Source organism: Schistocerca cancellata, chromosome 2, assembly GCF_023864275.1.
Source record: "Schistocerca cancellata isolate TAMUIC-IGC-003103 chromosome 2, iqSchCanc2.1, whole genome shotgun sequence".
NCBI lineage: Eukaryota > Metazoa > Arthropoda > Insecta > Orthoptera > Acrididae > Schistocerca > Schistocerca cancellata.
Genome location: NC_064627.1, coordinates 1,037,397,114 through 1,037,423,390, shown reverse-complemented (window position 1 = coordinate 1,037,423,390; position 26,277 = coordinate 1,037,397,114). Strand labels below are relative to the sequence as shown.

At 39.6% G+C, this 26,277-nt stretch overlaps 1 protein-coding gene across 6 annotated transcripts in view; it reads left to right on the top strand.

The window, feature by feature from the left end:
- The window catches only part of LOC126163007 (Fanconi anemia group A protein-like), a 250,025-nt gene that overhangs the window by 116,435 nt on the left and 107,313 nt on the right, over positions 1-26,277 (top strand). For all 6 annotated transcript variants that reach the window (XM_049919870.1, XM_049919866.1, XM_049919865.1 and 3 more), the window contains 2 exons: positions 10,327-10,595; positions 13,202-13,318. In XM_049919870.1, coding sequence (XP_049775827.1) covers positions 10,327-10,595; positions 13,202-13,318 — 386 coding nt within the window. The remainder of the gene's footprint in view (positions 1-10,326; positions 10,596-13,201; positions 13,319-26,277) is intronic.

Sequence of the window (26,277 nt, the reverse complement as noted above, 5' to 3'; positions counted from 1 at the left end):
CCTCAATATTTTCCCTGATAGTGCGCCAGTAGACGGTATATAGGTAGTGGCTATCTCTTTCTCTGTGGCTTCTTTCGTCTCCACACACTGTACTGTAGCGGTGGGGTGGAGAGCACATCTGATCTGCCATTCCGAGTACCTGTTTTTCTCGAATACAGTTTTGAAGTGTTCCAGCTCTTGGGGCAGACGCTCTGCGTCAGAAATGGTGCGTGCCCTGTGCACCAGTGTTTTTAGCACCCCATTCCTCTGTGCAGGGTGGTGGCAGCTATCCGTTTGCAAATACAGGTCGGTGTGTGTTTTCTTCCTGTATCCCCCTGGCCCAGGGTGCCATCTGCTCTAGTTTTGACCATGACGTCCAGGAATGGTAATGGTAATGTATCTCAGCATGAAGAAATTCAACAAGCTGCACCACCGAAGGAGCTGTTTGCTGAGTGCTCTTGCTTTTCTGATGAGATGTCGTACTGATCAGGTTGAGCCTCGCCTTGGTTCGTGAGAGGATACACTTTACCAGACGCAGACTTGAGTACAACTCCCAGGAACTACTTAAACTACATCTACAACTAGCCAATCATTTTAATTCCGTGACCGGGGACTGGATTTATGCTGTTACCTAGGTGACCACTGATTCTGCACATAAGAAGACCTCGGGACGTCAGACATCTAAATTCTCTCATCTCTCTGACAAACCATTGCTGGTGGCTTCATGAGAGACAGTCATCAATCTCACAGACATTGAGCTGACTGGGGATGCAGTTTCTGTTCTGGAGAAGGGACTTCATTTTGCTCCCACACCTGGGTTCACACCGGTAGCGGACATTGTCAGTGCAGTTGAACAGGTTGCTGTGCAACTACCACCTGAAGCAGCTGAAGAAGTATGCTGGGAAACCTGCCATGCTCTGATGAGAACTTAACCGATCAAGTCGAATATAACCAGCAGGGAGAAGGCAGCCATTCCATACCTGAGACAGATCCCTGAGATGTTTGTCTTACCAGCTGACAAAGGCAGTGCTATGGTTGTTCTTTCCCATAAGGACTACATTGAGAAGATGTAGAGCCAGATAAATGACGAATCTTACAGGAAGATCGACGCTGACCCAAAAAGTACATGGAGAACAAGACTAGAGCTCAAGTCCACAAAGTCCACAAAGAAGGGGTGCCGTTACGCCCAATTGTCAGCAACATTATGGCACCTACATATTTGCTGGCCAAATACCTGACAGAGCTACTAAGCCCTTATGTGGGTAAATGCCCTCATCACTTTCGTAATTCTGTGGATTTCGTAAAACATCTTGACAACTTCAAGCTGAAAGACTCAGATATCCTGGTGAATTTTGACGTCGTTTCATTATTCACCAGGGTGCCTCATCGAGAGTCAGTTGAGCTTATTGCACAGAAATTTGATGGAAAGACGACCAACCTTTTCAAGCACATTCTGACCTCCACATATTTTCTCTTTAATGGAGAATACTATGAACAAACAGAAGGAGTTGCAATGCGGAGCCCACTCTCGCCTATGGTCACGAATTTCTATATGGAGTACTTCAAGGAGGAAGCTTTGGCGTCATCCAAATGGAAAGCTACTTGTTTTCTACGTTATGTGGATGACACATTCGTGATCTGGCCCCATGGAAAGGACAAGCTCCTAGACTTCCTTACACACCTGAACTCTATACATCTGAACATCAAATTCACTATGGAAACAGAAGCAGGAGGAAGATTACCATTCCTGGATGCCATGGTCAAATGAAGAGTGGATGGCACCGTGGGCCACGGGGTATACAGGAAGAAAACGCACACCGACCTGTATTTGCAAGCGGATAGCTGCCACCGTCCTGCACAGAAGAATGGGGTGCTAAAAACACTGGTGCACAAGCGCGCACCATCTCTGATGCAGAGAGTCTGCCCCAAGAGCAGCAGGGCATGGGAACCAGCATTGAGTCTAATTAAAAAGACGCTCAGCAAAGGAAATGAATGGGTGACTAGGGTGGATGAGACAATTACACCGACGCCACCAATAGATGCGACGCCAGCGTCTCACTGACCGCTGACGTGCAGTCACGGACCGCGGAGAGAATGCCTCGCGAGGGGCAGGGATGTAAGACAGCCGCCCGCCCTGAGGAGTTCAGATCGTCAGCATACCTGACAATGGTGACATGTCTGATCGCCAAAATATTGTGCTCGTTGGACACTATGGACCAGCAGTACACCCCGTGGACTGTTTGAGCATTATTATTATTATTATTATTATTCTTTTTTTTTCTCAGACGTTATGTCTGGTCAAAAATGGAAAGTGACGCGGACCTTGATCAAGCGTGACTTCCTTTTAAATGTGCGGTATATGTTACATTGCATTTAGGAACTTTCGGGTAATTGATTATGTATCAATAATTACAGATTTCTGTAGTTGTATATACAACTTTGGATGTAGCTGTATTGTGTTGATGTACTGGTGGATATTGTGTGGTATGACACCTGTAGTTGATAGTATAATTCGTATAATGTCCACGTTATCCTAATGTCACGTGTCCTTGACTTCCTCAGCCAGTTGGATGTATTTTTCAATTTTTTTCTCCTGTTTTCTTCTGTATATTTGTTGTATTGGGTATGGATATTTCGATCAGTTGTGTTAATTTCTTCTTTTTATTGGTGAGTATGATGTCAGGTTTGTTATGTGGTGTTGTTTTATCTGTTATAATGGTTCTGTTCCAGTATAATTTGTATTCGTCATTCTCCAGTACATTTTGTGGTGCATACTTGTATGTGGGAACGTGTTGTTTTATTAGTTTATGTTGTATGGCAAGTTGTTGATGTATTATTTGTGCTACATTGTCATGTCTTCTGGGGTATTCTGTATTTGCTAGTATTGTACATCCACTTGTGATGTGATCTACTTCTTCTATTTGTTGTTTGCAAAGTCTGCATTTATCTGTTGTGGTATTGGAATCTTTAATAATATGCTTGCTGTAATATCTGGTGTTTATTGTTTGATCCTGTATTGCAATCATGAATCCCTCCGTCTCACTGTATATATTGCCTTTTCTTAGCCATGTGTTGGATGCGTCTTGATCGATGTGTGGCTGTGTTAGATGATACGGGTGCTTGCCATGTAGTGTTTTCTTTTTCCAATTTACTTTCTTCGTATCTGTTGATGTTATGTGATCTAAAGGGTTGTAGAAGTGGTTATGAAATTGCAGTGGTGTAGCCGATGTATTTATATGAGTGATTGCTTTGTGTATTTTGCTAGTTTCTGCTCGTTCTAGAAAGAATTTTCTTAAATTGTCTACCTGTCCATAATGTAGGTTTTTATGTCGATAAATCCCCTTCCTCCTTCCTTTCTGCTTAATGTGAATCTTTCTGTTTCTGAATGTATGTGATGTATTCTATATTTGTGGCATTGTGATCGTGTAAGTGTATTGAGTGCTTCTAGGTCTGTGTTACTCCATTTCACTACTCCAAATGAGTAGGTCAATATTGGTATAGCGTAAGTATTTATAGCTTTTGTCTTGTTTCTTGGTGTCAATTCTGTTTACAGTATTTTTGTTAGTCTTTGTCTATATTTTTCTTTTAGTTCTTCTTTAATACTTGTATTATCTATTCCTATTTTTTGTCTGTATCCTAGATATTTCTAGGCATCTGTTTTTTCCATCGCTTCTATGCAGTCGCTATGGTTATCCATTATGTAATCTTCTTGTTTAGTGTGTTTTCCCTTGACTATATTATTTTTCTTACATTTGTCTGTTCCAAAAGCCATATTTATATCATTGCTGAATACTTCTGTTATCTTTAGTAATTGGTTGAGTTGTTGATTTGTTGCTGCCAGTAGTTTTAGATCATCCATGTATAGCAAATGTGTGATTTTGTGTGGGTATGTTCCAGTAATATTATATCCATAATTTGTATTATTTAGCATGTTGGATAGTGGGTTCAGAGCAAGGCAGAACCAGAAAGGACTTAATGAGTCTCCTTGGTATATTTCACGCTTAATCTGTATTGGCTGTGATGTGATATTATTAGAGTTTGTTAGGATATTAAGTGAAGTTTTCCAGTTTTTCATAACTATGTTTAGGAACTGTATCAATTTAGGATCTACTTCGTATATTTCCAATATCTGTAGTAACCATGAGTGGGGTACACTATCAAAACCTTTTTGGTAATCAATGTATGGGTAGTGTAGTGACCTTTGTTTAGTTTTAGCTTGATATGTCACCTCTGTATCTATTATCAGTTGCTCGTTACATCCTCGTGCTCCTTTGCAGCAGCCTTTTTGTTCTTCATTTATAATTTTGTTCTGTGTTGTATGTGTCATTAATTTCTGTGTAATGACTGAAGTTAATATTTTGTAGATTGTTGGTAGGCATGTTATGGGGCGATATTTAGCTGGGTTTGCTGTGTCTGCTTGATCTTTAGGTTTCAGATAGGTTATTCCATGTGTAAGTGTATCAGGGAATGTGTATGGGTCTGCAATGTAACTGTTAAATAATTTAGTTAGATGTGAATGTGTTGAGGTGAACTTCTTTAGCCAGAAATTTGCTATTTTATCTTTTCCAGGGGCTTTCCAATTGTGCGTAGAATTAATTGCTCGGGTGACTTCATGTTGCAAAATTATCACTTCAGGCATTTGTGGTATCATCTTGTATGTGTCTGTTTCTGCTTGTATCCACCGTGCACGCCTGTTATGTTGTACCGCATTTGACCATATGTTGCTCCAGAAGTGTTCCATTTCTGTTATGTTTGGTGGGTTGTCTATTTTAATGCGTGTGTTATCTATTGTCTGATAAAATCTCTTTTGGTTTGTGTTGAATGTTTGGTTTTGTTTCCTTCTATTTTCACTTTTTTTGTATCTTCTAAGTCGTTTGGCCAATGCTTGTAATTTCTGCTTCTTTTCATCTAATTCCTCTATTGCTTCTTGTTTTGAGATTTTACCTAACCTTTTTCGTTTTTTGTCTGATATTTTGTTTCTTATAAATTGTGTTATCTGTCCGATGTCTTTTCTCAGTTTTTCTATTCTGATCTGTAGCCTGTGTTGCCATGCTGGTTTTGTGGGTTTCTTCTGTGTGTTGGTTTGTTCTGATCACTGCCTAGTGTGTATATTTAGTGTAGTGAGTGCTCCTATATAAACCAGTAGTTGTAACTCTTCCATAGTTGTATTTTCATTTATTTTGTTGTGTATGATTGTGTTGATAGTTGTTATTGTTGTTTCGACTTGTGGGTTATTTGGTGGTCTATGCAAGAATGGTCTAATGTCTGTATTTGTGTCTTTGTATTCTATATATGTTAGCTGAAATTTTTCTTCTATATCTAACATGTGTGTCACTTCTGTTCTATATGTGCTTGTTCTGGTGGCTGTCTTAAGATTTCGTTTTCCTCTGATTGTTTAATTGATGCGTGGTGTTCTTTGTTTGTTTGCTCTGGGATATTTGAGTCAATTACTGTATCTTCTTCTTCTTCTTCTTCTTCTTCTGATTGCACATTATTTTGTTCCAGTATTTGTTGTACTTGTTGTTTGATGTTTTCTAATTCTGACTGTGGTATCCTGTTATTTTTTATTATTACACGTATCTGATCAGCTAGTCGTTGTTCTGTTAAAAATTTTAATTCTGGGTATCTGGTAATAAATTTTGTGTATACTTTGTGATCTGTATCCAGTTGTGTTGGTTCCTAAGTTTGTTGCTTGGTAATAACAGAACATGAGGTGTCGGTTAACTTCATCTGACCATCTCATCCTCTGTCTTTGTTTTCCTTCTAGAGTGGTTGCAGGAAGCATATCCTGCAAAACACCTCTATTTGGATTTAAATCATTTTCCATGTGGCTAGCAGTGTCGTTACCATTGTGGACGGGCATAGGGTTCAAGCGCCGTCCCCGACCATGACAGCGCTTGTCCGAGGCTTCATTAGTTCTGTCCTGAACCAACTAATCACACTAAAAGGGGGGTTAGCCCTATTAGTGGTTTGGCTTTTCGTCGCCTTTTACAACTGGCAGGACATACCGAAGGCCTATTCTTTTCCGAGGCCTCCATGGGATTTTCCCGGGATTATTATTATTATTATTATTATTTTATTATTATTATTATCATGATCATTATTATTGTTATGATTTAGTTTCTGTGGAGTTTACTCAGACTTCCCTTCACCAGATTGCTCCCACATCGTTCACATGTTCTTTCCATTATAGAGTTCTTTTGTACATTACATGAAAGAGTTATTTACCGCCTATGCATGTTTTCATGAGCATTCAGCTCTCTCACTTCTGAACTGGTAGAAGTCAGAAGACTTTATAAATGTGCCCAGCAGAAATAAGGTTCAGGACATCCAAGATTCCATACAGCACATATAAAATCAAGTTAAAGAGATGATATTCCGTTGGGTAGCAGGACACGTCTTGCTATGGAAAAATAATGCAGCTGATGAAGCAGCCATGGATACGTGTATAAGGGGCTTCTTGATTCTGCCGGCCGGATTGGCCGTGCGGTTCTAGGCGCTACAGTCTGGAACTGCATGACCGCTACGGTCGCAGGTTCGAATCCTACCTCGGGCATGGATGAGTGTGATGTCCTTAGGTTAGGTAGGTTTAAGTAGTTCTAGGTTCCAGGGGACTGATGACCAAAGATGTTAAGTCCCATAGTGCTCAGAGCCATTTGAGCTTCTTGATTCTATGTCCCAATCACCATCATGCTATCATCTCAATAACAAATATTTTGATCATGTACCAGTGTGAGAAAATGAATGGTTAGAAGTGCAGAACCTGTGGACAGGGATCTAGGGATCTGCCCTCTATTTCAGAGTAGTGTGGTGTAGTTTGGTCATCCTCCCCCCATGAACCATGGACCTTGCCGTTAGTGGGGAGGCTTGCGTGCCTCAGCGATACAGATGGCCATACCGTAGGTGCAACCATAATGGAGGGGTATCTGTTGAGAGGCCAGACAAACGTGTGGTTCCTGAAGAGGGGCAGCAATCTTTTCAGTAGTTGCAGGGGCAACAGTCTGGATGATTGACTGATCTGGGCTTGTAACACTAACCAAAACGGCCTTGCTGTGCTGGTACTGCGAACGGCTGAAAGCAAGGGGAAACTACAGCCGTGATTTTTCCCGAGATCATGCAGCTTCATTGTATGGTTAAATGATGCTGGCAACCTCTTGGGTAAACTATTCTGGAGGTAAATTAGTCCCCCATTCGGATCTCCAGGCGGGGACTACTCAAGAGGACGTCGTTATCAGGAGAAAGAAAACTGGCATTCTACGGATCGGAGCGTGGAATGTCAGATTCCTTAATCAGGCAGGTACGTTAGAAAATTTAAAAAGGGAAATGGATAGGTTAAAGTTAGATATTGTGGGAATTAGTGAAGTTCGGTGGCAGGAGGAACAAGACTTCTGGTCAGGTGACTACAGGGTTATAAACACAAAATCAAGTAGGGGTAATGCAGGAGTAGGTTTAATAATGAATAAAAAAATAGGAGTGCGGGTACGCTACTAAAAACAGATAGTGAACGCATTATTGTGACCAAGATAGACACAAAGCCCATGTCTACTACAGTAGTACAAGTTTATATGCCAACTAGCTCTGCAAATGGTGAAGAAAGAGGAGATAAAAGAAATTATTCAGATAGTGAAGGGAGACGAAAATTTAATAGTCATGAATGACTGGAATTCAAGAGTAGGAAAAGAGGGAGAAGGAAACATAGTAGGTGAATATGGATTGAGGGTAAGAAATGAAACAGGAAGCCCTGTGGTAGAGTTTTGCAGAGAGCATAACTTAATCATAGCTACCACTTGCTTCAAGAATCATAAAAGAAGGTTGTATACATGGAAGAATCCTGGAGATACTAGAAGGTATCAGATAGATTATATAATGGTAAGACAGAGATTTAGGAACCAGGTTTTACATTGTAAGACATTTCCAGGTGCAGATGTGGACTCTGACCACAATCTATTGGTTATGAACTGTAGATTAAAACTGAAGAAACTGTAAAAAGGTGGGAATTTAAGGACTAAACCAGAGCTTGTATAGAGTTTCATGGAGAGCATAAGGGAACAATTATCAGGTATGGGGGAAAGAAATACAGTAGAAGAAGAATGGGTAGCTCTGAGGGATGAAGTAGTGAAGGCAGCAGAGGATCAAGTAGGTAAAAAGACGAAGGCTAGTAGAAATCATAGGGTAACAGAAGAAATTGTGAATTTAATTGATGAAACGAGAAAATATAAAAATGCAGTAAATGAAGCAGGCAAAAAGGAATACAAACATCTCAAAAATGAGATCGACAGGAAGTGCAAAATGACTAAGCAGGGATGGCTAGAGGACAAATGTAAGGATGTAGAGGCTTATCTCACTAGGGGTAAGATAGATACTGCATACAGGAAAATTGAAGAGACCTTCGGAGAAAAGAGAACCACTTTTATGAGTATCAAGAGCTCAGATGGAAAACCAGTCGTAAGCAAAGAAGGCAAAGCAGACAGGTGGAAGGAGAATACAGAGGGTCTACATAAGGGTGATGTACTTGAGAGCAAAATTGTAGAAATGAAAGAGGACATAGATGAAGATGATGTGGGAGATACAATGCTGTGTGAAGAATTTGACAGAGCATTAAAAGACCTAAGTTGATACGAGGCCCCGAGAGTAGACAACATTCCTTTAGAACTACTGATAGACTTGGGAGAGCCAGCCATGACAAAACTCATCCATCTGGTGAGCATGATGTACAAGACAGGCGAAATACCCTCAGACTTCAAGAAGAAATAATAATTCCAATCCCAAAGAAAGCAGGTGTTGACAGATGTGAAAATTACCGAACTATCAGTTTAATATGTCATGGCTGCAAAATACTAACACGAATTCCTTACAGACGAATGGAAAAACTGGTAGAAGCCGACCTTGGGGAAGATCAGTTTGGATTCCGTAGAAATGTTGGAACATGTGAGGCAATACTCACCTTATGACTTATCTTAGAAGATAGATTAAGGAAAGGCAAACCTATGTTTCTAGCATTTGTAGACTTAGAGAAAGCTTTTGACAATGTTGACTGGAATACTCTCTTTTAAATTCTAAAGGTGGCAGGGGTAAAATACAGGGAGCAAGAGGCTATTTACAATTTGTACAGAAACCAGATGGCAGTTATAAAAGTCGAGGGGTATGAAAGGGAAGCAGTGGTTGGGAAGGGAGTGAGACAGGGTTGTAGCCTATCCGCGATCTTATTCAATCTGTATATTGAGCAAGCAGTAAAGGAAACAAAAGAAAAGTTCAGAGTAGGTATTAAAATCCCTGGAGAAGAAATAAAAACTTTGAGGTTTGCCGATGACATTGTAATTCTGTCAGAGACAGCAAAGGACTTGGAAGAGCAGTTGAACGGAATGGACAGTGTCTTGAAAGGAGGATATAAGATGAACATCAACAAAAGCAAAACAAGGATAATGGAATGTAGTCGAATTAAGTCAGGCGATGCTGAGGGAATTAGATTAGGAAATGAGACACTTAAAGTAGTAAAGGAGTTTTGCTATTTGGGGAGCAAAATAACTGATGATGGTCGAAGTAGATGTAAAATGTAGACTGGCAATGGCAAGGAAAGCATTTCTAAAGAAGAGAAACTGGTTAACATCAAGTATAGATTTAAGTGTCAGGAAGTCGTTTCTGAAAGTATTTGTATGGAGTGTAGCCATGTATGGAAGTGAAACGGGGACAGTAAATAGTTTGGACATTAAGAGAATAGAAGCTTTCGAAATGTGGTGCTACAGAAGAATGCTGAAGATTAGATGGGTAGATCACATAACTAATGAGGAGGTATTGAATAGAATTGGGGGGGGGGGGGGGGGAAGAGGAGTTTGTGGCACAACTTGACTAGAAGAAGGGACCGGTTGGTAGGACATGTTCTGAGGCATCCGTGGATCACAAATTTAGCATTCGAGGGCAGCGTGGAAGGTAAAAATCGTAGAGGGAGACCAAGAGATGAATACACTAAGCAGATTCAGAAAGATGTCGGTTGCAGTAGGTACTGGGAGATGAAGAAGCTTGCACAGGATAGAGTAGCATGGAGAGCTGCATCAAACCAGTCTCAGGACTGAATACCACAACAACAACTGTTTGGTCATCTCTAGCTTGCAGGCAGGTCCAGGGCTATGATTTGCGAAATATATCATTTGTCTTACACTTTAGTATTGTTACTGACTTGTAGTGAGTTTCATGGGGAGAGCATGTCGGCATGTTTTCATACACATTTCATTAAAATATTTCATAAAGTTTTTGAAGATATTATTGTATCAAAAGGAAAATTCACTTGTGAAAACTATAAAATTTTCACTCAAGAGAACTGTGAATATGATTGATGTGTTTGACTTTTAGGACTCGTTCTGGACACCATCCTTCGCAGTTTCTCTGAGACAAGTAAATACTTATTAGGTGCTGGACTGGTTATAGCTCGACAGTGTTGTGCATTAAGATGTAAACATTTCACATCCTATGCAGAGTGGTTTGGCCAAACATTTGGGTCTGAAGCGGCCCAGGTAACACCATCAACCACATCTCAGCCAGCTTTTGAATTTCTTATGGGCTTTCTGGGAGAAATAATTCCTGTAGAACCAGCATACTGCTTGAGGGTCCACATCAATAAGGTATTTATGATCAATTGTATTGCATGCAGTGCATTCTCTCTCTCTCTCTCTCTCTCTCTGTGTGTGTGTGTGTGTGTGTGTGTGTGTGTGTGTAATGCACTATTTATTACATGTTTTTTATTAACTATTATTATGTTGGCTTGCTTTTCATTATTCATCAGCACAGTTATGTAAGGAACTAGACTAATCATCATAGCTTCATACAGTCACAACTAATAAGGTGAATAGTTTGGAGGATACCCTTCCTGGAGAGGAAGCAGTGCTTGTAGGACAGTATAGTTCCTTAGGTAGTCGAATTAAGTCGGGTGATGCTGAGGGAATTAGATTAGGAAATGAGACACTTAAAGCAGTAAAGGAGTTTTGCTATTTGGGGAGCAAAATAACTGATGATGGTCAAAGTAGAGAGGATATAAAATGTAGACTGGCAATGGCAAGGAAAGCGTTTCTGAAGAAGAGAAATTTGTTAACATCGAGTATAGATTTAAGTGTCAGGAAATTGTTTCTGAAATTATATGTATGGAGTGTAGCCATGTATGGAAGTGAAACATGAACGATAACTAGTTTGGACAAAAAGAGAATAGAAGCTTTCGAAATGTGGTGCTACAGAAGAATGCTGAAGATTAGATAGGTAGATCACATAACTAATGAGGAGATACTGAATAGGATTGGGAGAAGAGGAGTTTGTGGCACAACTTGACTAGGGAAGAAGGGATCGGTTGGTAGGACATGTTGTGAGGCATCAAGGGATCACCAATTTAGTATTGGAGGGCAGCGTGGAGGGTAAAAATCGTAGAGGGAGACCAAGAGATGAATACACTAAGCAGATTCAGAGGGATGTAGGCTGCAGTAGGTACTGGGAGATGAAGAAGCTTGCACAGGATAGAGTAGCGTGGAGAACTGCATCAAACCAGTCTCAGGACTGAAGACCACAATAACAACAACAGTTCCTTAGGTATGTTGAATACCTTTGATGGACTGTGTAGGAGACTTCCCACAATGCACACACACTAGCAGCAGCTCCTAGTTGTTTGGCAGCAGACAAGCCATATGTCAGCAATGCTTGAAAGGTAGCTAACTCATTCCCTGCTTGGAAGAAGCAGCAAGCTGCATATGAGTATTATGTTCTTATATTAATGTTAACAAATTTATTTATTTGACTCTGCACTAAATAAATAAAAAACTCCTATTGGAACAAGAGCAGATAAAAGCAAAAATCACAAGTCATTAAACAAAATTCATTTGTATGTAACTTCTGGATTATGAATCTATTAGTTGAAAATGTTACACACTTAATACCTGTGATTGGACCAATGTGCACAACATATTCCAACAGATACGCAAAATTTATTGTAAAATAAAGAAATTTTGTACAATGGACTAAGAATAGCAAGGAGCTAAATCGAATAAATCCCCTCTTTTTTTAATGCAAGGGTTCAATTTATGCACACTTAATGTGTCCCTCCCCCCTTATTTTTTAAAGAGCAAGTAAGATTTCAATTTGTGTATAATTCAATGAAAATAACTCCATGATTGACAAGTGTGTGATGGGAAGCGAAGTTGCCAGCTCATATGCCTCCCCTTGGAGCTTACATCACCTGGAAAGGCTCTGCAGTTAGCTGCTTGTACCTGCAGAACAGGCAACACAGCATGCACTTGGAGCCCAAGAAACAACTGTAATTGACTCAGCTTGCTGGAATGTCAATCACAGTTCTTTTAATCAACGTATAACTATCTCAGTTTTAAGATACCACTCCTCCAGCCCCTCGGTCTGTCTGTCTCACACATCTGAATCTCAAAAGTGTGCGTAAACATTTTTAGAAAATCAAAAATCAGGGGATTTACCTTCATTTTTCACAATCAGTACATAGCATTGCACCTTAAAAGTTCCCATGTGTGACACACTTTTTTCTTGGTTGAGCTGGCACACCTGTGATCAGGTTATAATAATTTTAATACTAAGTTACTGATTATTATTAATTTTAATAATATCTACTGTGTTGTTTAGGATACAAGACTCTCACTTTGGAGGACTGGGCATCAAATCTCCAGTCAGCTATTGAGATTTGAGTTTCCTGTAGTTTCCTTAAATCACCTAAAGTTAATGTCAGGGTGGTTCATTTGAAGAAGCCATAGCTCACATCATGTCCTGTTCTGTCCAGTCACGGTTTATGCTTCCTGTGTCGGCTCACTTTTTATTATGTATTTCATGACATAAATGTTTAAAGAGCAAGCTTTCATAAGATGTCTTCTAACTAATTTTTCTGCATCCTGAAGGATTTCTTCACTATGGGTCTATTAGAATGGAAAGTACATCTACTCTGATCTCTATACTCGTGATTTTTATTAAATCTATATGAACTTGAACTTCATGATTGCTCTTTAGGATTTGGGTTGTGCACTTTCCAGCTGTGTCTTTAGATGCTGTGAATCTGGTACTTTTCTGAAATTTGTTTGAATTTGTTTACTGCAGTCTGTTGTAAAGTGTTGGTACCAGTAGTAATAGTAAGTAATTAAATTTAAAAACATTACTTTTAAACTAATGCATATAGTACTTATGTAAAATATGCAAAATTTCCATATAAATTTATAATTCACTTCTTCTCCAGGTACCTTTATCACCACCAAACTGTAAAATTTTACTTGCGGATTACATACAGTTAGCAAAATCTAGACTCAGTGAACTCAATGAGGTACCTACTATTGGTCTCTTTGGGTTTGAAATGGTAAGTCTGTTCTCTTTTCTTTTACAGTGTTTCAAACTCTTGTGTTGTAGCTAAACATTAAATACAGGGTGGTGATTCCTCTGGAATACGTGGAATTCTCAGGGGATTACATTATACCTGAAAAACTCAATGAAATCTCAGGGAATTTCAAGAATTTCCTAAAATGTCAGTGAATTGTGTTTCTAACCTAGCATTGGAATTTAATTTCATTCAGTTTTATAAATCGCAAATTTAAAATACTTAATATTTTAAAGTGTGTTAACTATATAAATATTATTCCATCTAAATTATGGAAATGGTCAAGCTAATGCTTATGGCCAGTATATCTCAGCAGGAAACAGAAGTCGTTATTGTGAGGTGTTTGCCCCCCCCCCCCCCCCCCCCCCCCACCTCCCCACACACTCCGCCATCCCCCACCGCACAACGTTATCAGGGGCTCCTTATGATGCCATATTGCTCCCAATGCCTGGAATTCTCAGGAATTTTTTCAAGGTTGATTAGCACCCTGAACTAAGATTTGGAGTCTAAAGACATTGTAGGGGTAAATATACTTGTTTTAGTGGACACTTTTGTATAAACTACAATAGCCAACCATTAGGATCGTGATCATTTCTCTTAAAATTATGGGGTGAGAGCTTACAGAACCTTTGGTTCCAAAAGCCTGCAATTTGTGTTTATCTTTGTGTTCATATTTCTGTTGCTGTAGCATAATAGCAGAAATATTTTTACCCATCCACCTCTGTATGGACATTTGTGACAAATAAAAATGCTGCACGATTGGAGTTAATATCCAGATATCTGCCTTTTGTATACAGTGTTCTACCAGTTGCTGCATTTAAGTATATTTCACAGGCATACTTGAATTGTGATTAGTTCCTGTCAATACCTCACATACCCCCTGTGTGACAAATATCATTAAAAGACAGAAATAGTGGAGAATTTGACATTACTAAAGCCACAGCCAGGTGATATTGAGTTGAATATTGTAATGGCAAGTCCTTGGTGGAATATAAACAATTTAAGTAACAGCCTACTTAATACCTGAAGTACTGAGTCCTTGATAGACATGCGTGCTCACACGCGCACACACACGCACACCTATACAACTACATGGGCCTGGCTGGTACTACACTTGACTGGGGTCAAGGAGATAGGAGGCAAGGGTGTGGAGGAGGGATAAGGAAGGATGACTGATGGATACAGGGTGTATACGACCCGGGACAACCGGGAGATCGGGGAAAAGCTCGGGAGAAAACCAGAAAGAAATCCATGAATTTTTTAGAATTCCTGGAATTTTTTGTTGTTTTAGTTTTCAGTTAAATTTTTGTAATTTTTACTGGTAAGAACCATTACTCTAACAAAGGATATTACTGTATCCTGCTACCACAGAATAATACTGCAGCATTAAAACATGAATGAGAGAAAAATATGAAAATAAAACTTAAATTGCAAAGGAAATGCGCCATATAAAATAACACAGTGCTCGTACAAGCGTTGCCAACAGCAAAATGTGTCAAAGGCTTTCAGAAGACTATGCAATGCTTCATAACAACAAATTGCCTTTGATGAGTGTGATGTCACAACTGTTTACATTAGACTCATTTAATCAGTTAGGAGCGGGCTCATGCACATGCGCAGTTGAGTCGTGTATGAGTAGTATCTTCACCCGCTTCTTGCTACAGAAGTGTGGCAGTTAGCTGTATAAGCAGCAGTAGCAGCAACCAGCCACATGGTACCCGGAAAAATTTTACAGGTGCACCCAAGCTGCCAGATTCACGCGTGTTCAGCAGGCCCGGATCTAGTGGGGAGTGAGAGCAAACTGGGGTATCTGAACCGGGCGGCAATTTCGGGGATAGGAGGCAAATTCATATTCTTGAGGGAAGAAAAAACCTTGTTTCACAAAGCACCTGGCATCCAGCGCTCATCGGTCTATCGATTATTCATATGATTTTGAAACGCACCCCTGCTGGTTTTTGAACACATTCTAAGTTGATTTCTGAATGAATTATAAGTTGATTTTTGAATGCGTGCGTAGTGTATGTGATGTCTCTGCCAGGGCAATCCTCATCACATCTAGAAATAAACTTTCCTGCAGATGAAACGGGACGGAGCTGTAGAGCGGAATAAAGCCGAATGTGAATGCCAAGTGCTGCTTGTTTATGTGATTGATTCAGTTTGCGAATGTTCAGCGGTGTTATAATTACTAGCGAAATCCATATATTCAGACTACCAGAGTGGAAATAAACGACTAACAGGAATAACAGGTAAGAAAGATTATGTATTATCTTCTCGGTGTATCCGAGAAAGTGAAATTCTGACAGAAAGTTTTTGGCCAGATCGCTACATGAGGCAGGGCCAGTTGTAGTCCCCGGCTAGCAGCCGCTTAAGTTCCATTCTGGGAGTAGCGCAGAAAACGCATTGTACGAACACGTAATAACGCCTAACCGGAGAATAATCGCTGGATAACTAAACCAGTGATTGTGGCAGGGTTAGTGAAGTTAACCGGACAATGAGTTTTGACAGTGGTAGGAATAGGTACAGAATTAGTGATGCCAAGACTGTTTGTTAGAACGAGGAAGGAGAAGAAATGGGGACATCACACAAATTATGGCAGAATATGATGATTCCAAATTTAAACAAAAATTTCGTTTTACTACTTTTCGTTCTCGTGCATGAGAAACTGGAGCGTAAGAATGAAAAGTGAAACTATTTCCTAACGTAAAGCTTTTTGCTTGTATTAGGCCAAATAGGTATTTCGTATTGGTACTTCGTGAATTATATTCTGATGTATTATAAAAATGATCATTATTTCCAAAACAGTCTCCCTTATTTGGTGTGTGTTACAATTGCCAAAATATTAGAAAGGCATATTTTGTTTTCTCTAGCACGCAGTGACAAAATAGACGTAATCAGATCGAGAAACCACACCAGTCTTGGGTATTATTTGTATCAACAGCTTTTTCAGTATTAGACAACGACATTTCTATTTTTCATGTAGCAAAATGTTTGACGAACTTTGATAAGGTAATAGTCCTTTCACAGAAAGGAAGGCACACCTTGTAAAGCTCTAGCGAGATTAGAGAGAAAAATTGCTAGGACCTAAGGATTGAAGAAAAGTGTACTTTCTTGCCTGTCTGTTGTCTTTACTGGTTTTAGATGTCCTATATTTAATTTTATGTCACACAGAAGAGCAAGTTATTAGCTAATAGGCAATAAAGAGTCCAGTTTTTCTGAAGAGTTCTTGTTCTCCTGAAGAGTTCTTGTTCTCCTGGTTACAAATAATCCTATCTTGTATTAATTGCGAGGGTTTTTTCACAAATAAAAAAAAGGGGGGGAGGGGGGGCAGGATGTCAAGCCGGCCGACTGGGAGCAGGAGAGGTGCTACAGGACATTTTAATTTCCACTGTCCTGAAATAGTTTGATGGCATCCATTACATAATATACACATTTGAGTTCCACAGAGTGAAATACAGTGACGTGCGGTAAAACAATGTTGTTTGAAGATGTGTGGCACCTCACTGCACACTTAAGACCAAATAACGTGTCTTACATTTCCTCAAAGATATATCTTTTATGTATCAGACTCTTCAGAAAGATATGCGCTAAAAAATGAACTTATTTTTGAGAAGGTTTTTTCCCCCATTCTGATGCGCAGAGCAGTCTGAGTTATAGTTGCGAGGGGGGGGGGGGGGGGGGGGGAGGAATCTCCATGTGACCCATTTTTACATTTAGTGACTTTTCAGTGTCCTCTTCATTTACTGCTCTCACATCAAATGAAAAGCTATCAAGTGAATTAAAATACATTCACATAATTACAGAAGAGTAAACTACGTTACTCGTTTCAGATTTTATTTTATTTCCACCTTTCTGACAGTCAAGCATTAATCGCCTTGCAGAACAATGAAGTTATTTTTGTCGGTTTGATAAATAAATTCGGCTTTTATTAAGCTTTCCTGTTGAGGCAGTCAATTTATTCCACCATATTGGGTAGTTTCAGCTGTTCGCTGTATTTCAAGTGCACGCTTTCATCTTCTAGCACGTATGGCATTATGCCATAATAAAGAACCAACCTACGGGCTTCCTACATCACCGTAGCTGTGCAAGCGCGGTGATGCCTCTTATCTGGTGCTCTCTGACAACTGCTGAAATGAATCTATTTCTAACAGGTAATGGGAAAATATTGCAAATTATTGTTCGGAAAGCGTTATTTTCAAATTAAATTTCCTTTTACGCAAGGTGAACTTAAATCATAGTGTGTTTGGTCTCTTTTAAAAATCAACTCTTTGATGACGAGCCATTTAGAAGAATTTCAAACCCAGAAGATCAGAGATTTATGTCGGTATTAAAAATTTTGCTAGTGTATTTGTGTGATGTATGTTAAAGTGTAACATGTGCTAAACAGATCAACATTATAAGTGAAAGCTTAGTTTCTCTTGTATCTTATCAATCTTCGAGACAAATATTTAATGTGAACGCTTCTTTTTTCGTGTAACAACACTATGTATATTAACTTAAACCATTAACTTATCCTGTTGGTGGAATTTGAATTTATACTTTCGTAATACGAAAATATGTAGCGTACATGTTGTACTGCATCGGACTGACTGGCTTGATCCTTGGTTTAAAAAGTACAAGTTGGATTTTGCTTGACCAAAGTTTTCAGGATCTTCATTGGCTGGCATGGGGGAAGGTCGTTCTACCTCAAAGTGTGTTATAATATGACAGTGCCAAATGTATTTAGGACCAAACAATATTAAAAGACCTGGCAGTGCCAAATGTATTTGGGACCAAACAATATTGACATCACTGGACTGTCACCCAAGGAGAAAATAAATAAATAATTGAACTGATGAAAATGTGGTGATGTGATTAATCAAAGGCTAAAACTAAAAACACAGATGTGGAATATCTCATGTGATTTTTTTGTCTTGGTTTTCCCACCAGTGCAGCTTATGTTTCCACATAATGTGTATCTGCATTGCGTGTCTCACTTACTTAATGTATGTACCGTTGTTATGTTTGTGTTGTGGTTAATTTATTAAAGTTTTTTTTTGCTTACACTGCTCTTATTTAATTGTGGATTGCTGTACTCACAATTGGTGACCCTGACACTTAAATGGTCATGAATTAACCAGTTGCCTTTTGCTTTCAAATGTGCTGCAGTTGCAAATAACATCTCAATTTTAGAGTGATCAGATACATAATCTGTTGTTACACGATAATTCAATCGAGCCCCCATAAACTAGACATGGTATTGTGACTGTAGTTCCAGAGGCTGCTGCCAGAGAGGAGCAGCTTCCACTTGCAGAACAAGTTGATTAACTACAGCATGATGCCAGCACTATCCAATGACACCCCAGGCAATTTCCAACAGATCCCAGCATTCATCAGCCTTTTGCACAATGTGCCAAATGTCAACACACTCTGTAATGTTCAATGCCTGCATCTCACTACTATAGCAAATAAAGGGTCTTCCATCCTCATGATATATTGACTAATAACAATCATCCCCAAGAAGGCAGATCCATTACTACTATTGGATATTTTACTCACCTTGCCATTTCAGCACAACAATCCAGAGCTTGCAAAATTGGTACACCATATTGCTTATATGTTATGTCCTGGCCACTGGCCAAAAACAAACTCCTGGATTCCTTCCTTCAGATGATAATGGGACCTTCATGTTTGAGTTTGAAGAATTCTTTTTCTTGTTGCGGATGTTGCCGAACTTGTTTCTGAAGTAGACCTACTACAGCATTTCAACACTGATATGTCCATACAAGAGACTCAGCTCCGAATGAAAATGAGAGTGTTTATGGACATACAAGATGGTCACACAATGCTCACAAACTAAAAGTGATGGCTATGCAGGAAGTTACACCATCTGTTGTTAACAGCAATGAAGCGTCTTTAGCAGATGCCATCAAGACAGCTCAGACTAAACTCATGAAGTTAAAAGATGATGTCACACAGGTGTCTACTTGGTCCAACGCAAAACAGCTGCATGTGCCTTTCACCAGCATGTTTCAAAACACGTGCCATCGCACTCCTAACCCAACGGGACTGTCCATCATTTTTCTGCAAGCCAAGTCAACACTGGACAGTATATAGACATGAACAACTAGGAAAGGAGCATTCGATGTTTCAGGGTACCATGGGCGTTTCCCCTCCTTTCAGCGCAGCGGACATCTCCAGACTATTGCCTGCATTGCATCATGCACTGGCCACCTGCACCACCCTGTCACCAGAGAACCTGCACAACTGATTCTGTGCTGACTGACCCACCTATCAATGATGCCACATGATCACAGGATGAGTCTCCACAGGACTCTTTTCCCCAGTTTCACCTGTTTTATGGCTATTCACATGAAGACTGCACAGGTATATAATTTTAATATTCATGCAATCCAGGGGCTCAGCTCTATGGGAGGGAGCAGGTGGGGGGCTTTGTGTGACATGTTTAGTCAAAGACTAAGATTGAAAATACAAATGTGGAATATCTTTGTTTCTCTGCTGACATTATCTTTGTGTGTTTGTTTTCCTGCCATTGTGACTTATTTTTCCACGTAGTGTGTATCCTTACCGTGCATCTCACTTTCTTAATGTCTGTGCAGTTGTCACATGTATGTTGCGGGTAATTTAATAAAGTGTACAGTGCTTACACTGCTCTTAGTGTGGATTGCCTTATCCACAAAAGCATTATCAAGACAGTGGCATGTTGCACCTGTTCATAATGCCAGTCGTCATTTCAAGCATAAAAAACATACTTCTTACATTGTATGAAGATATAAGGGGACTTAGCATGTTGATGCTTGCAACAATAACAACACTGAGAAATTCATGGGTCTTGGAGACTAAAAGCAGAACTTCTTTGTCTTCATATTTAGTAACTTGTATGTTACTGTCCATTGCAAACTGTACCACTGTGTGTGAGATTATAATAAATGTTATTATAATAACAACGACAATGATTAATTTCTCTTTGTAGTTGTAAATGTGCATCTCACATTCATTAATAAAATCAACATTGCCAAATCCATTCTTAACTGTGCCGGCCCTGCTCCAGACTTACTAACAAGGAAAAGGAAGAGGAGGAGGATTGCTTAGATGTTGGACACAAAGCATTGATGTTATCCAGTATATTCGTGAATTACACATAAATTGCAACAAGAATGATCTACAACAACTGAAACAAGACTGAGACTCTGTGGCTTCTGCGAATTTAACTATCACATTCGTAATTTAGTATTGTTATAAAAGTATTTTCATGAAAATCCAATTAAAACTTTATGACTTTGTGCTGAAAATTGCAGGATGCAATAAACAATTTCTTTAGTTGCTTATCAAGTTCATAATGTGAATGAAACATACAAAACTACATTAACGTTAAGTTCATTGATAATGCTTTTTTATTAGTATACAAATTATTACAAAATTATACCGAGTAGAAAGGTGCTAACATAGTTCAAGTATTCTTGTATTAAATGCTTTTCATAGAACTAATAACTTTTAGGCAGCAAATTTGTGATGTGTTGATTCTAGGAATACTAGTGTTTTGACAGTTACCAAATTATTTGTGAAATCAAGTAATTTCAATATTAAACTGGCTGTATGGTACAAAATTATCTAAATATAACATATGAGGTGAGTTAAAGCCATTACAGGAGTATTTCAGTGTGTCCTATGTTTCTGTGTGCACCAGCACATTTTCTTCCTGCTCAGGAAATACTAAGTGATGTGTACAGGGAGAATCCTACTGTAGATATATCAGAAATTGAAATAATCCACCCCATAAAATAAAAATGATATACAAGGGTAAGTCAATTATTATCTGCAAAGTAGTTATAAAATTTTATTTTAATCAAATAGGAAACTTATAAGAACATCACTTTTTGACATAGTCTCCATGCGTTTCAACGCACTTGGTCCATTGTTGTACAAGCTTCCTGATGCCCTCATAAAAGAAGGTTCTCAGTTGAGCTGCGAGGCAGGAATGAACCGCTTCTTTCACTGCTTCGCCTGAGGCAAATTGATGGCCCCTTAATGCCTGTTCGAGTGGACCAAACAGATGATAGTCAGAAGGGGCAAGATCGGGATTATACAGAGGATGATCCAGTACTTCAAATTTGAGTTTCTGGAGTGTTTCACCAGTGTGGGCAGCAGTATGCAGACGGGCATTGTCGTGCAAGAACACAACACCTTTTGACATCAATCCTCAGCGTTTTTTTTTCAAATTGCAGACTTTAGCATGGCAGTAAGCATCTCACTGTAACGTACACTGTTTATTGTTGTGCCCCTTTCCCCATGATATTCCAGTACTGGACCTTGTTCATCCCAAAAAACCGTAAGCATCAGTTTTCCTGCAGACGGTTGGGTCTTGAACTTTTTCTTGCATGGCGAGTTTGGATGTTTCCATTCCATACTCTGCCATTTACTCTCCGGCTCCTAATGATGGATCCATGTTTGATCACCAGTAATGATCCTGTCCAAGAAGTTGTCCCCTTCATTACCATAGTGATCCAAATCTTTTTTGCAGAAGTCCAAGCGTGTTTGTTTATGCAACTGTGTGAGTTGTTTTGGGACCCATGTTGCACAAACTTAATGAAACCCAAGACTGTTGTGAATGATTTCTTAGGCAGAACCATGACTAATTTGCAGTCGATGCGCCACTTCGTCAAATGTTAATTGTCTATCTAAGAGAATCATTTCATGTTAACACTCAATGGTTTCTTCATTTGTGGCGGTAAATGGTTGTCTAACTCCTTCATCGTGTGTAACACTTGTGCGACCATTTTAGGATTTTTCTGTCCATTCGTAGACACTCTGTTGTGGCAAAGCACTGTTCCCGTACTGTACCGAAAGTCTTCGATGAATTTCAGTCCTTGATACGCCTTCCAACCACAAAAAATGATCACTGCACGCTGCTCTTCTTTGGTGCAAATAGACAGCGGAGCAGCCAAGATTAACAGCACGGCAATGATAATGAAACTAACCTAGCAGCTTGAAAATTGCAAAGATATAACAACAAATAAACAAAGCAAGTGTCATGAACATCAAACGACAGTACTACCAAAGTAAACAAAAATATAACTAAATTGCAGATAATAAGGATGTTTTTAGCATTAGTCAGTGATAGGGATGTGGGAAGGGGTTTGGGTGAGGACTGAGTCACACGTGGTTAGGAACATACACACAAGTTTCGCATGATCCCGGTTCCCAGAACTCCTTCAGATAGACGTTGACTGTGGATATTGTATCACAGACACAGTCCCTTTGACTGTTCAGAGATGTCACAATCATGCATGAGCAGTGCCTATTAGATGGAGGGGGTCTGACAGCCGATCAGTTCCATTCATTCCACCAGGAAGGAGATACACGGCTCGTGTTGTCTGTAGTTCAACCATGCTTAGATGGTCAATACTGTAGTTCGATCGCATCCTCATTGTTACTTTGTGCCAGGATGGGCTCTCAACAAGAGAAGTGTCCATGTGTCTCGGAGTGAAGCAAAGCGATGTTGTTCAGACATGGAGGAGATACAGAAAGTCGGGAACTGTCGATGACATGCCTCACTCAGGCTGCCCAAGGGTTACTAGTGCAGTGGATGACCGGAACCTATGGATTATGGCTCAGAGGAACCTTGTCAGCAATGCCACCATGTTGAATAATGCTTTTCATGCAGCCATAGGACATCGTGTTATGATTCAAACTGTGCAAAATAGGCTGCATCACGCACAACTTCACTCCTGACTTCCATGGCGAGGTCCATCTTTGCAAACAAGACACCATGCAGCACGGTACAGGTGGGCCCAACAACATGCTGAATTGACCGCTTAGATTTGGCACCATTTTCTCTTCACCGATGAGTGTCGCATATGTCTTCAACCAATCGTCGGAGACATGTTTAGAGGCAACCTGGTCATGCTGAACACCTTGGGCACACTGTCCAATGAGTGCAGCAAGGTGGAGGTTACCTGATGTTCAGGAGTGGCATTATGTTGGGCCAACGTACGCAGCTGGTGGTCATGGAAGGTGCCGTAACAGCTGTATGATACGTGAATGCCATCCTCCAACCAATAGTGCAACCATATCAGCAGCACATTGTCGAGGCATTCGTCTTCATGGACGACAATTTGCGCCCTCATCGTACACATCTTGTAAATGACTTTCGTCAGGATAACGACATTTCTCGACTAGAGTGGCCAGCTTGTTCTCCAGACATGAACCCTATCAAACATAACTGGAATAGATTGAAAAAGGCCATTTTTAGACGATATAACCCACCAACCAATCTGAGGGATCCACGCCAAATCTCCATTGAGGAGTGGGACAATCTGGACCAACAGTACCTTGATGAACTTGTGGATAATATGCCATGACATATACAGGCATGCATTAATGCGAGAGGACGTGTAACTGGGTATTAGAGGTACAGGTGTACAGCAATCTGGACCACCAGCTCTAAAGGACTCGCTGTTTGGTGGTACAACATGCAATGTGTGGTTTTCATGAACAATAAAAAGGGCAGAAATGATGTTTAACTTGATCTCTATTCCAGTTTTCTGCACAGGTTTTGGAACTCTTGGAACTGAGGTGATGCAAAACTTTTTTTGATGTGTGTATTTAGGCAGGACGAGTACTGAGAGGAAAAGGAAGATTACAGGAAGAGAAAAGTAAGTAAACTTACAAAGGGTGAGCTATGGTAGCGTAGAAATATAACCCCAGTTGGGGGGGAGAGGTAGGGTGGAAGGAGTGTGGAGAGAATATTCCTCATTTCATAAAATGATGAGATAGTTGAATCCCTGGCAAAGAACATGCCTTAGTTGTTTCAGCTCTGGTTGGTGTGAAGGGTACCTCTCTTTTTTGTTTGTATCGAGGGGTAGAGCACAGGTGATCATTTTCCGAACTAGCTTGGAAAGCAGTTTCGGCCTGCAAAGGCTCCAGCACCACCAACACACTGAAAGAACTACTTGTCACAGCATTTTTTGGATCCTGGGTGATCAGGTAATACAGGAGCATCTTTTGATATGGAACAAGTGACAGGTGTTGAAATCAAGGCTTTGATGGTGGTTGATAGGTTCAGTGTGAACAGAAGTTTTTATGGAGCCATTAGTAAGGTGAAAGTCGACACTAGGAAGGTGGCTTATAGAACTCAGAGCGACCAAATAGAATTAATAGTTGGAAAGCTTTTACAGTTTTAGCACACCCATCTACAAGGCCTGCTGCTGTGAACCTGTTGTAGAAGTTGAGTATGACTGCCAGTCCCTTCTCAAATCTATAAGCCCTTCCCAAAACCTCTCTCTGGAACTGCCTCCCTCCCTAACGCTGGGTACCCATTTGCTATGTTCTTTTCCTGTAGAAAAAAGGAAAAACAAAATTTTTAGGAGGCAGCAGCATATTTCTGTGCAATTGGCAACAATTAAGGTGAAGCTTAAGTTTTCAGTAACAAAAATTCACTGAGAAAGTATGGGGAGTAATGGCTGAAGAGAGGGTGTAGAAAGATGGCAGCCGTAGTGCAGAATTCTGCCTCAAAGCATAGCTCAATATTCTCTGTATTATATCTGTCGCTTTTCCTGGACAGAGTAAATAAAAATTTTGGGAACAAGAGTCAATGAAATTATATCCCTGCTTAATATACTACTTAATGAATTTTAAAGACCTGGAAAATATTGAATTAGGCAGTGAGTGTTGCTGTGATTCTGGATGGCGCCAAGGTAAACCAAAATGATTATAGACATTTGTTTAGGCACAAAGACAACAATGTACAAGGCATGTTTTTTTAAGTAAGTATTGTTTTGAAATAAAAATAAAACACATATACTTCTCTTAGTAATTTCATTGTTATATGAAACATTTAACTTTAATCTACTTTTCTACTTAATTCCCACAAATAATTGATGTGTCTACATTTGTTTGTAGGTATTGGAAATGACCCCTCCGGTTGAGAATCCCACAAACTGTCAAATGCACATTGTGATTTATTTTCTAAGTGCTGGAAGTTTGAAAGTGGCTTAAATTCATTGTCAGATCAATGAAGTGAAGTGTATGGAAAAACGAGTACAAGTGACAGGAAGTTACAGAAATGGGTGAGACCTTTTAAAAATAGCCGTCCAAATGTGCATGATGAGGAGCGAAATGGGCAACCTCCAGTCATTACTGGCAATTTGGTGCAGAAAGGTGATGAAAAAGTCAGAGGGAGCAGATACTTTATGATTTCGATGTGATGAGTTACCTCAGGTGTCAAGAAGTATGCTTTAAGCAATTGTTGCCTAATCAGGTGGCAGACTTCTACAAAGGATGGTATTCAAAAAGTGGTTGCCTTAATATTGGTGAGAATTATTTAGAAAAATATATTAAAATTCTGGCTTTCATGTAAAAATAAAATTGATTGGAAAAGTTTAATAGTTTTATTTTTAGTTCAAAATGGTACTTACTTGAAAAACAGGCCTTGTATATGCAGTGATTGAACAAGTGATGATCTGTATGAGATGATCTATGCAAAAACATTTTTCATTGTGTATACCATGATGTACAAGAGGAAGTACTCAATATTAAGCAAGTAATAGTTACTGCAATAAAAGTAGAATTAAACATTTGGCAATAAATTGAAATTGTTTTCGCTGGTTTGGGTCTGTTGCTTGTTTCCGAGGCCTGTGATAAACAGGAATTGTAGACATTTCACAGATAAGTGTGCAGACCTCAGTGAATGTGTTCTTAAAAATTTTCAATTGATTTTGTGAGGAGAAATAAAATTTCTTCTGTAAATTTAAGTCTTTTGTCGTTGTCGTCGTCGTCGTCGTTGTCGTCGTCATTGTTGTGGTCTTCAAACCGAAGACTGGTTTGATGCAGTTCTGCATGTAATTCTATCCTGTGCAAGCCCCTTCATCTCCAAATAACTACTGCAACCTACATCCTTCTGAATCTGCTTACTGTATTCATCTCTTGGCCTCCCTCTATATTTT